Source organism: Amblyomma americanum, chromosome 2, assembly GCF_052857255.1.
Source record: "Amblyomma americanum isolate KBUSLIRL-KWMA chromosome 2, ASM5285725v1, whole genome shotgun sequence".
NCBI classification, from domain to species: Eukaryota; Metazoa; Arthropoda; class Arachnida; order Ixodida; family Ixodidae; genus Amblyomma; species Amblyomma americanum.
Genome location: NC_135498.1, coordinates 5,138,531 through 5,150,721, shown reverse-complemented (window position 1 = coordinate 5,150,721; position 12,191 = coordinate 5,138,531). Strand labels below are relative to the sequence as shown.

The window sequence follows — 12,191 nt, the reverse complement described above, 5'->3', positions numbered from 1 at the left end:
CAGGATCATCCCGGAGGACATGCGCTGAACCGAAACCATGCGAAGCAAGTGTTCTAGAAACGTTAATTGCTCAAGACAGATACTTCAAGATTTGAAATACCAAACATTCAAATCGAATCAAATATTGAATACTTTGTTATTCAGCTGAATATTTGAAATTATCGATTATTCACACAGGCCTACAAAATAGCATTGGCAGTACCACTTGCAGTCAAGCTCACTTGTAACGGTTCCACATACGGTATAAACGCGTGTAAGGGCCGCACCCGTAAATGGGCTACACCCTGTTTTCCAGAATGGAATATTTTTAAAAAATAATATCCATGTAAAGGCCGCACCCAAACTTTCCAGGACCCTTTCAGAAATACCCTTCGAAATCCGTGGCTTCCGCGATCAACTCTGGCTGCGAGCAACGGTGTTCTTGATCGCGCAGGCGACGCATGCACACAGGAGCTTCCAGGAGCTGCTCACGGATGATGCCCGTGGCCGCGGCTCATCATCATCATCGTCAACTTCTTCCTCCGCCGCGAGTTCCCGCTATCCATATCGACATCAGTATCACCAGCTCCGCCCTTTTGTGGCTGTCAAAGGCACAGGAGTTGTGGTAATGCTTTAGTTCATTGTAGTTGTGGCTTTCTTGTGCTGCCGCTGAGCGCTGCAGTTTTAGCATAATGGGCAAGTACCTTAATAGCTACACGGCTGGAAGTTTGCTGTCGAACACTGCAAGTGTGCGGCGGGCAGGAAATTCGACGTGGCCAAGAAGTGCGTCCGACGATGGTGCAACCAAAAGGATCCATTGAGGAACACAAGCTGCAAAATCCGCCAATTCTGAGGCAAGCCCTGCAAGTTTCCCCAACTGGAAGAAGAGCTGCTCTGCAAAGTGATGGAAGCGCCTAACAACGGCTACAGCGGACATGCTGCGTGACTGCTTGTGGGATGAGCATGCACCAGAGCACAGCACCAGCTCGGAGTCGGAATACTCCGCAAGTGACTATTGAACATAGAATAAATGCCGCTCGTGTCCTGATTGCTGTGTTTTTATTTACAAAAATGTTTTTTTTTTTTCACACATCGCTTGTATGGGCTGCACCCCGAAAATTGGCCCTCAAATCTGGGAAAAAGCTGCGGCTCTTACACGCGTTTATACAGTATAACAAACACTGGTTTGTATGAATGAAAGGGACGCATCTGTCGTAATGTAAATGAGGGCTATAGTGCTGTACCTCACACGGAATGGTTTAATGGTTGCAGCGAAAGGGAAATTAGTTACAGGAAATGCACAGGTGTCATGAACTCTCGTGTCCGGGCACGCTGAGGGGCCTTCATCACTGTCGTACATGAGCATCGATACTGATTTTTCTTTCAATGCAAAGGCAGGGAAAATAGTGCGGGTTGTGCGAAGAAATTTTGGAGAAAAAAATTCATCGCTAGTGTGCAACATCATGTTGGCTTTCACATACTAAATATCGTTGTGAGGCTTGCCCACTTTGGGAAACTACCTTGTGGCACAGAAGAGGAGCAGCGCTACTTGACCGCCCATTCAAAACGGGACCCTCTTGTGAATAATTAAAGCGGTGTATCAAAAAAAATTTTAATTTGTCGCACCTGAACAGAATTATGGGAAGAGACGTGATCTCATCCTGCACTGAAGCACATTCATCAGTCGCGCCAGTTTTTAACAAAATGCCGATTCCTTAAAAGCCAGATTAAATGTTACAAGCTGAAAAAACTCGGGAGCGTGATTTGTCAAATTAGCTTGTATGGCCATAGTCCAAGAGTAGACAGGTGGGTGCGCCCCTTAGCGATCAGCCTGCACTTGAGCTTCCCAGAAAGGCCCTTTCTCCAGCACTGCATCCGTGCTAAGCTACCCAAACACCCCTGTGCTTTTTTGGCTGAAAATTGACTTTGTGCAGGGCAAAAGCTTGGACAGCACGGAACATTTTCTATGGGCGAAAACCAGCCGCCGCTGCTAGTTTTGAATGCAGCGAAAGCCTTTCTGCAAAGGCTGTCGCCAGGCGCTGCTCAGCAAAGATGGCATCCTTACAAAAGCCTGAGCGCCATAGATGCAGTCTTTCATGCACGCCATTATTAATAGCGGCCTTTGATTGTTTGATGCACAGGCAGAAACGCATGGAGCCGATCGATCACACTGTTGACCGAGATGCCCACCCAGTTTTTTTTTTAACAAACTTTATTTGGAGCAATTCCTCATTCTTTATCCTTGCACTTGGGTTGAGCCCATCATACTTTGTGGTACGGGCCCTGGCACTTTATTTTTCATTCCTTTTCATCTGCCCCAACATAACAATTGTTTATTTGTTTTCTGATCAAAGCAGTGTCGCAAAAACTTTCCCATCCCGGGCTGATGGCTACTTGCAAGTAACATAAGCAGCACACCATAAAAGTCTGCCTTGCGTTGTCGTTTATATTATGGCCAGTCCATTTGTTGTCAACTTCGGGATGTAACAAACGAATGATGCGTGGCAGTCTTGTTCATTTTATATATGAGCTTGACTGTATACCAGAAAAACAGCCAGTGCCACTGCTCTTTTAGAAACCTGTTGGACATTTCAATTAAGCATCTTCTTGTATCATTTCTGCATGTTTTGAATCAGGCAAGTTTGTTATTTTTCTTGTTATTGAATTGCATGACTGGTCACAATGGAAATATTTTGGTTGCTCATAAATGAAACAAAATTGAGGTTGTCACACAAAGTGCAGAGTGAAGTGGATGGCTTGGAACATTGTAACATATTGTGGCTTTCAACTCTTTGTCTTGCGCTGTCAGTAACCTTGCTTAGAAGAAGTTGTGTGTATTGAATAACAAAAACTGAGGTTGCTTTTATATCAGGACTGCTGAATATTAACTGTTTAACTATGGGCCACACTAGCCTGCATGAAAAAGTTTGAGCAGTATTTAATTTGGCAGTTTTTGTATAGCTTCATCTCATATCATAAGTGCATAAGTGAAACTTACGGTTTCACTTTAGGGCATGGGAGAGGCATTTTGTGAAAAATGAATTTGGCATTTACATTAGGGTGTTTTGCACTGGCAGCAGGTTTAAGCATTTGAAACTCCTATTGAGAAATAGTGTTGCAAATAGCACAATAAAAGCTAGTGCTTTTTACTCATCTTTGTTTATCCAGTGTTTTTTTTTTTGGTAGACATTGCTAGAGAAAACAATCTGAGAAGCATCAACAATCTGCCTGTTGACAGGGGACGCTGAAGCAGAAGCAAGAGCCCAGGACTACCTGGAGAACGATGATCCTCTCATGGATGAAGATTACATCATGTCCTGAAGTTGTTTGCCGCAGATGGTGTCACAGAGGCCCGCATAGAGAAGGCGTGTAGTTGCACAGCTGTCCAGACGTGCTGCACTCCTCCCAGTTTCCATTTTGTCACCTTGCGCCACTGTGCACCCATTCTCCAGCAAGAATCTTTTTCTTTTGCCCTTCCATTCATCTTGTAGAGTTGGCTTGATGCAGTGTACATAGCCTTGTGGAAGCACCTTGCACTTTCACTTCCCTCTTGATGTAACGCTTATGAGTCTCTTTTTTTGTTGTGCAAGTTGCAACTGGTCTTTGTGCTCGTTGTTAAGCGTTGGATTTTTTTTCTTTATTTGCCAGTAAAACGAGTTTGTGATATAGGTATAGGCATTTGAGTAGGAGTAGTTGATATGGGGGAAAAGGAGAGCGTTGCAATGCGTATGTGTGAGGCTCTGTGAAGTGTGGAGTGAAGGCCTTGTTGCTCTGAGTTCTGACGTGATTATAGTATCTTCGATGTAGACAGAGCAGGTTTGTGTTATTTGTAACAAAAGGTTCCTTGTTAGCTCCGATGTATTTTCACATAAATTATGTGGTGTAAAGTTTTATGAGATGCTGTTTAGGCTGCTGTATTTTCATTCTTTGCTTGGGAAGAAAACATCTGGTTCAGTATATTTTCTTGAAAGAGGAAGCACGTATTGCTGCAGAATTTCAGCAGTTAAACCCGTGTCAACTTCGAATGTAGGCATTTATGTGCTAAAATGCATCTGTCTTGCCTTATCATCCACCGGCACTGCAAGGCAGCAGTAATGCTGTTAACAGTTGATCACGAGACTTTTTTTTTTTTGTTTTCAGTATTTGTGGTTTAGGGCAGAAAAGCAGTGTGCGAAAACCTTACTTTTTTTTGTTGTGGCCTACACACACGTCTCCAGTAGATTCAACTGTGTCCTTTACTGTTGCAAAGCACTATATGGTAGCAAGACAACTGCTACCACTTTATTTTGTGCAATACAGGAATGCCTTTGGTGCTTGGTAGGCTTGTTAAATGTATTAGTTGTTTTCATATTATTGGTTCCTAGAACTTTTCGTCTGCTTTTCTGAGAGTCTCATGTTTGACAGCACCAGAAGTTCCAAGTTGCATATTTTCCAAATGATCTATGGCTTTAGACAATGTATTTGCTGCATAAAAGCAACCACATACACTGCACTGTTAATAGCCCACATTCATTTGTGGCTTAGGGCATATAGGTTTTGCAGCTTTTCACAATGACACTCTTATTGTTGGAAGCAGGAAAAGTTCCACTCAAACTCGCAGCATGAGCAGGGATGCAAAAGGCCTTGCCAAGTGTAACGATAGCACATCTAAAAGCATATGAACTCTCCAAACACATCACAGCTTATTTCCCACTTCTTGTTAGTGCTGCGCAGTATTACAGAAGCTTTGAGTATTTGTGCAACACTGATGTCTGCATTTCTGGAGTGCCCTTATGTTCTGGGTCTGGTGACTAGTTACCTGTGAGGTAACTGCTGTTGAGAGAACAGTTGTTGACTGCTGTACACACAATGCTCTATTTTTCTCTCTCTTATTGTTGGTTGCAGCAGCTACAAATAGAAAAGTATAAAGAGTAAAAGGTGGGCAGCTTTGCCCATTCTTTGTTGATTGCCTGTGTTCTGTGTTCTTTCGGCGTGTAAATTGCTGCGTGTCGTGAATTTTTTCATTTCTACTTTCACTTTTTTTTTTCAAGACCACATTTATCTTCCTATTGAAATTTTGTACTGGCAGTCTTCAAAATAAGTGCTTATCTTCGTCTGCTTGTTTTTCATGTCCACGTATTTCTGGTGTGTTGTTTTTCATTCAATTGATAATTGATAAAGGACAGCATAGTTTTGCAACTCTTGTGATCAGAGTGAAAACTTATGTCAATTTGAGGCAGCGGCACAGTGTCGCACCACTGTGCTATTATTTTCTAAAGGCAGCATTTTTGGCTCTGTTTTCCAAGAAATTTGTCGATGTCTGGGGGAAAACAAAGTTGAAATTTAGGCTCTGTACCGCAGGTCTCTACAGTCAGTCAACCTGAAGTCCTCCATGCCCTGCTCCGCCATTCGGGGTGGTCAAACTCGATGTTGCGCCGCAGCAATTTTATTTCAGCAAGCAGCATAATGTGCAGTGGCCACTGACGGGCTTCTTTTCATGTCCATTTTAACGAATATCCACACCTTCAGTGCTAGATAAACAGATTACGGACTACGAAACGTCTGGACGCTGGAACCAACGCACGCTTGTATTTTATGTCTCACTCAGTTCAGATCAAGGTCTCTTGCACTGGTCTGCGCATGCAAAAAAAAAATTATATACTTTCACACCTGCCTGTTATAAAAAATTACTCTCCAATAATCATATGCAACATGTGGGGTTTGTAACTGGGGGAGGGGGGGGGGGGGATAAATATGCTTTCACCATTTAACTACGGCTGGCATTATTCAAAACCGCCGGACCCCACCTCGTGATTGCATACGCTATTGAGCGCACGCCGACCACAGCGGGCCTTGTTCTGAAGGAACAAAGGAACGACACTCTGGCTGACACAAGCAGGCATTTATTGCTACAACAACGATAACGTCAGCTAGCAACAAAGTACACTAAGGAATCGACGTCGTTCGACTCGCCAGCAAGGTTACGAGCGAATGTTCGCCCATGCTAGGGCAGGGGATACTCCGCGGCCGGACGGGAAGAGGTGGGGGAGAACGTTCCTCCCCACGATGCCTCACCCCGCTCGCGGAGAGCGGAGCGCCGCGCCTGAATATCGGCGTGCATTGAGCTTCCCCCAGCCGGAGAGAGTGTACTCTCCCGCGCGTGCACAGCAGTTACGCCGTCTGTGGCACTCGTGTAGCTGCTGTGGCGCCGGCGTCCTCCCTTGTTAGTTACGGTAGGCATCGCGGGGAAGCAAACTGAAGGGGACCAGTCCCCACAACACACGGCTCCGGCTGTTATGCTTGCATAGAAGGTCATATGCGGCTGCATATGACTGCAAATGAATGCCTACAGAAACACTAACGCAACTTCTTGCACTAACATTCGGTATTAGCCTGCTGTGGGAGGCAGGCACAACTATGGAGAAACCACGATAAACACTATTAAAGACTAGTGCTTACGCTGCATTTACGCCAAGTGTTCGGCAGCTGCCTTATGTTACGGTTTGTCATCACAGTCAAGGTGAGCTTTGTTTTAAATCAGTTGAGAAAGCGAAAGTGATTCGTGCACAATGGCAAGCGACACGCCGGAATCTTGCCACCCAGAGGCCAAGAGGACGCTGCACCTTGCATGTGCAGCCAGCGCAGACGGAAGCGCGCAGTGGGCACAAATATGTCCGCTGCCCCCCACAGAGACGGCAATGACCCCTTCAAAGAATCGCACCACCCTCCATGGAGTGGCCGGCGCACAGAGGCACCCTACTGTAGCCGGAGGTGGCCTGGGGTATCATCTATGGCGCCGTCTTCTACAGTGCGTGGTTCTATTTCGTACGCTTCCCATGGCATTTGAGAACGGCTTTTTCAGGTAATGCTGTCTAGGCGTCTAGTTTTAGTGAGGAAACAGAGCGCACGCAGAAGCATGTCGGGTTACACGAGAAGCTTGCTTGATTCGAGGTAACGCCCAGCGGATAGAGCGCGCCTTTTGTGGGTATGTCAAGCTTCGAAACACCCATTTGAAATGACGAAAGGTGCTTTGCCACACACTTCACCAAAGCACTCGCCTACTGTTAACGAAGGACCGCCTTCATACTCTTCATACTTTTCTTACTTGTTCTTCTCGAAAGGACATCATAGGTGCGCTGTAAAATCAGAAAACTTGATTCCGTGTATTTTTCTTTCCACGTATTCCTATGGGCGCTAGGCCTACTTTTCACCCCCAGTCGTTCCAGCCGGCGACAGCAGTGCCACCGCATCTTGCCTGCGTCACAGATCGGCGTTAGTGTAGAGAGCTCAGAATCTTGGGCTGTTCTAAAGCAGCCGGACTCGCATGCTTACTCCTAATCTTTTCTCGCGTGCTGTCACATGCGGAACTTGACTACTAGCTGTAAAAATGTAAATTAATTTGCACAGTCTTCGTCAGCACCCTCTCGCTGCTCTCTTGTACGGCTGCGTCGTTCCCGTCCCGAGCCCGTCTACGAACCTGGGCCATCTGACGACGTTGTACAGAAGTCCACACATAATCTCAACGACTAGACATCCACACAGTGCACTTTTCACTTCCTCTACCTTGCTTGTCATCATGTTTATATAGCATATGATTTGAGCATTGAGTTTCACAATACAGAACTGAGTAAAGTTGCTGTAGTGCTCATATATTTATAAGGCAACTGGGCGTAATAATTGTTTTTTCTCTAAACAATCAATGATTCATTTCATTTGGTCCACCGGACACCACCTGCAACATAACTTACAATATATTTTTTCTTTGTATGAAAACTATTGTACGGACAGCACAAATTTGAACAGCAATTGGTAACAGCACCGAGGCAAATGCGCACGTATTTGAACGTAAACGAAAAAGGAGAGTGAATTAAGTGGCAGAAGCGCTGAAGAGGTTGCACTTCTTCATAAAAAACCTAGAGCACAATATACCGATAGTTTCTTCATAAAAAAACCTAGAGCACAATATATCGATAGTATGTTTGTTGCCGCTGCATATGGCGGACTGTGCAGTCCGGCCAGTGCGCACTGGACAAAATAAAGTGAGGAACTTGGGTGCCTTAGTCAGCGACAACAGAAAACCTATAGGCGTTCTCTCCTTTGCGAAACGATGCCTTTCGCACAAGGAAAAATGTTTCTAATTACAGAAACAACACGCATGCACGCCTCTCTTGCACCTTTGAGTGTCCGCAGAAGGCTTCGTAGAACTCTAGCGTGGTGCTCACGGCCGCGTTGCACAATAATTATTCGTTGGCCGGGATTACCCTCCTGTTGAAGTTAAGCAATCCACCAGGGCACGCTACAAGGTAGCCCCTCTTGAAGAACATTTGCCGTAACTTTTTTCTCAACTCGAATGCCCTGAAAGCCACCTTCATGGCTAGCGCTGCAGCAGCGACCTGTCTCACGTTCATGCTCTCTTGGGGAAAGCAGTGCTCTGCCCTGCACATGACACTTTCCAGTGTTGATCTATGCAGCAGGGTGCCGAGCTGCAGTTGAGTATGCAGCTCGTCGGCAAGTGAAAGCGCTATGAGGAACCCCAGCGAGCCAAAGTTTACGTCGTCTGCAGCATTGGCATAGAACAGCGGCGGGACGAGGCCAATGAGGTAAATGCAGAGCTTTTTGTCGAAGAATGCCGAGTCCCAGTTAGGCGTCAAGCAAGTGTTGGAGCTCTGCCTCGCGCTGCTTCGATAGGTCAACATGTTGTTCAAGGAATCAATGTTGTAGACGCTTCGTGTTGCTGGGTAGTCTCTGTAGACTTCGTCCAAAAGAAATATTGGTGTCATGACTCCATCCAGAGGGCTTTTCTTTGCGACTTTTTTCAAGATATTGCGAATAGCGACCACCTGCTACCTGTCTAAGTAATCAAGCCTAGAAACCGCTGACAAAGCTCCTAAAGATAGACCAGCGTACAATGGATTCGTTCTGTCCAGCACGTCGTGTGAGGTTAGTGATAGTAGCATAAAAGCCCTGAGCGCTGGTTGCAAGCTCGTTGTGTCCACATGGTCGACGCAGAATGCAATATGCCTCGTGTTGAGCAAACATGATGCAATTGACTACTTAGACGCCTTTTCGATCAGGTGTATGTACATGAATGCCACCCTGGTCAAGTCACTTCCTGCGAAGATCTTCAGTACGGTGGCTAGCGTCTGCAAATACCAAATGCTCACTGGCGTTTTCTACGTCACCCCGGCATTGATGTGGTCCTTGAGAGCACGCAGCCAATCACCTACTGCACCAATGCCCAGCTGCGGAAAGACTTCTTCCGCTATTCCTGTTGCACTGCCAGACGCCCAAGGTCAATGCAGATGTTCCTCCACGATATGATACTGCAGGTCGAGCACCGCTCTGAGGTTCTCGTCTTTCAACCCTAGATCACTCCTCACGTTTCAATGATTGTCGATTTTTGCTCCCACAGGTCGTCAAAGCGGACTGCTGGGGACAGCATGTAACGCAAACTGCGTGTGGAGTCACTTTTCAACACGAAGAGAGGGCTTAGTCCGAGTAGTACGTTCATGCCGACTGCTGTCTTGAGCCAGCTGGAGACGCCACTTGTGTTTCGCAAAACTGGCCACGTAATGCCCGACTCCTGCTGTATTCTTTTTACGAAGTGCGAAATATCACGCTTGGCGTTCAGCTCCTGGTGGCATGACTTGAAAATCGCTGAAAGCATCACGAATGTTCTAGAAGTTTGTCTGGTCATAGTCTGGTATTGGAGGAGTGCCGCTGCGTGGTGTAGCTATGCAGAATTCGTGACATCCTTCTTAAAGCTCCGCGCAATCACTGTTCCGTTCCAGCCTCCGCAGACGTGCTCGTGAAAATTCTCGCAAGGATTAGTGTTGGCGTTTCCCACCTCCGATAGGTACAGCCATGCCTGGCGTCGTCCGGAACTCTAAGAAGCCCTGTTTGCGCAGTGCGTCGGTCAGCAGGGCAGCAATGGCTACCAAGGTCAAGAGTGCGAGGACGTTGGCCTCAGCCGAGACGAGCACAGCAATCGATATGCGCCGTGGCGTTGTTTTTTGGGCACCTTGAATCTTCTTTCTCTTTAATTGGTTCCTCTGCGGCATCTGTGCTTGCTTCTGTCCTGCTCATGGTCACGGATATGACATCACAGAAGCGAAGCTGCTTCTTGATTAGAGCGGTGCTTCTTTCTCGTCGAAACTTGTTCTAGGCTTGTTCTGAGGTGGAAAAAGTTTTATTATAAAACTATACTGAGGCCCACCAGGATAATTTAATGCTTAAAAATAGCTATACTAGCTAGGTAACTGAACCTTTTGACAATGTACTCGTATTGTAGGTCGCAAACGAATAAACAGTGGCAGGACAAGAAAAAAACATTGAATTCCAGGGTTTTCGTCGTGGTCGGCTCTCGGATCCCTTAGCTCGGCTGAGGCCTATCACTGGAGAATACTCCAGGCTAGAAACTTCGCATCCCCGCTCTGGAGGAGATGGGAAGGAGGTGACACGAGGGAGGATGCGGAGGTCTGAGAGTTCTGCAGGCATACCGCTACACTCGAACACATAATACGGAGATGCCCCAGGGCATGGCAGGATTAATAATGCAGAGGAATGGGAGACCATATTCAGAAGCGCCGACCTTAGTATACAACGCTACGCTATTCGCCTGGCAACAGAAGCTGCGCGACTATATCGTTGCTAGTCTTCCAGCTGCGACGCTGCCCCTCCCCGTACGCCTGTATGCGGACCCGGTGGGGCACGGGTCTTCTTCTGGCGGAAATAAAGTTTCTTCCCCTCACCTCTCAGTCCGTCTCCATTAGATCTTGCTGCCTGCGTATCCCAGAATATCAGACGTCGTCGTGTTTCCTGGTCAGCGTGTCAGCATGTCCTCCCACTGCTCGGGTCCCAAGCCTTATCTTTGACCCGTGTTCTTGTGACATGTCCATACAATATGGTACATGTAGGTCTCCATGTTCGTGGCAGTACTAGCACGTCTGCTCAAACTGGCTTGATATTGGTCCAATTTGATTCGGCTTGTTTATATGCTATGCTGGGGAACGTGTGGGTTCCAGCCTTCGTAGTGTTGTTGGCTTCTGGTGAAGTGGTCGTTTCCTCTTCCTTGTTGTTTGCTTCCGGGCGAATATCTTCTTTCCAGAAATAGGCGCCTGAGAAAGGAAGGCTTAATACGTGGGGGGGGGGGGGGGGGGGGGTCGTGCACGCGGTAGCATCGCCCTGAAGCGAGGACGAAGGGGGCACCGCGTGTGTTATGTGCGTGCGTGCGTGGGAGCCGCCCATCCAGCAGCCGAAGCTCCGTTGCCGCACGGCGGTTCGACCTGGCGAGGAGGTCGCAGGATGGCGACGGACGGACGGTCAGCAAGAAGGGAGCTGAAGCGCAGCCAGCCCGTGTGCAGTGCATGAACTCTGCGCAATAATTGGTTTTTGGAGAAATGAAATGGCGCAGTATCTGTCTCATATCTTTGGACACCTGAACCGCGCCGTAAGAGAAGGGACATAGGAGGGAGTGAGAGGAAGAAAGGTGCCGTAGTGGAGGGCTCCGGAATAATTTCGACCACCTGGGGATCTTTAACGTGCACTGACATCGCACAGCACACGGGCGCCTTAGCGTTTTTCCTCCATAAAAACGCAGCCGCCGCGGTCGGGTTCGAACCCGGGAACTCCGGATCAGTAGTCGAGCGCCCTAACCACTGAGCCACCGCGGCGGGGCTTCAGGTTTGGCTGATCACCTATTCCGAGCAACCATGGTTGTGTTGCAGTCCCGACGGCACTGCCATATCCGGCAGCGCAGTTGAGCTTGAAGTCTCTCATGGACTCAGATAATGAAATCAGATATGTAACTTACATCCAATGTGACATCCACTATGTGAATGGTCGGCTAGAATTGCGAAGAGCGCAAACTTAATATACATATATATCAGATGACAGGGCTCTACATCCTGCACGATCGACACTACTTTACGTTGTGTATTCCTCTCAGAGAACCATAGCTCTAAGCATACAAAAACACAAAGGGTTTCTTGGTAAGTACCCCCCCAAGTTAGAGGACTTTTATTTCAGGAATTTCATGAAGGCACCAATTGCATGAATTATTTTGATCGTATTTTTCTGTCCGTAAATACTTAACTCTAGAAAGGCCGCCGCGGTGGCTCAGTGGTTATGGTGCTCAGCTGCTGACCCAAACGACGGGTTCGATCCTGGTTGCGGCGGTCGCATTTCGATAAAGGCAAAATTCTAGAGGCCCGCGTACTGCGCGATGTCAGTGC

General features: G+C 47.2%; 1 protein-coding gene across 6 annotated transcripts in view; it reads left to right on the top strand.

Moving 5' to 3' along the window:
* Nucleotides 1–4,924, top strand: part of LOC144120464 (putative RNA-binding protein EEED8.10) — a 76,081-nt gene extending 71,157 nt beyond the window's left edge. For 4 of the 6 annotated variants that reach the window (XM_077652888.1, XM_077652885.1, XM_077652887.1 and 1 more), the window contains one exon: nt 3,218–4,924. In XM_077652888.1, coding sequence (XP_077509014.1) covers nt 3,218–3,300 — 83 coding nt within the window. In that variant the 3' untranslated portion in view covers nt 3,301–4,924. Of the gene's footprint in view, nt 1–433; nt 605–3,217 lie in introns of those variants that run through there. The other 2 variants (XR_013312445.1, XM_077652886.1) reach the window with 2 other exon arrangements.
* Nucleotides 4,925–12,191: the final 7,267 nt, after the last annotated feature.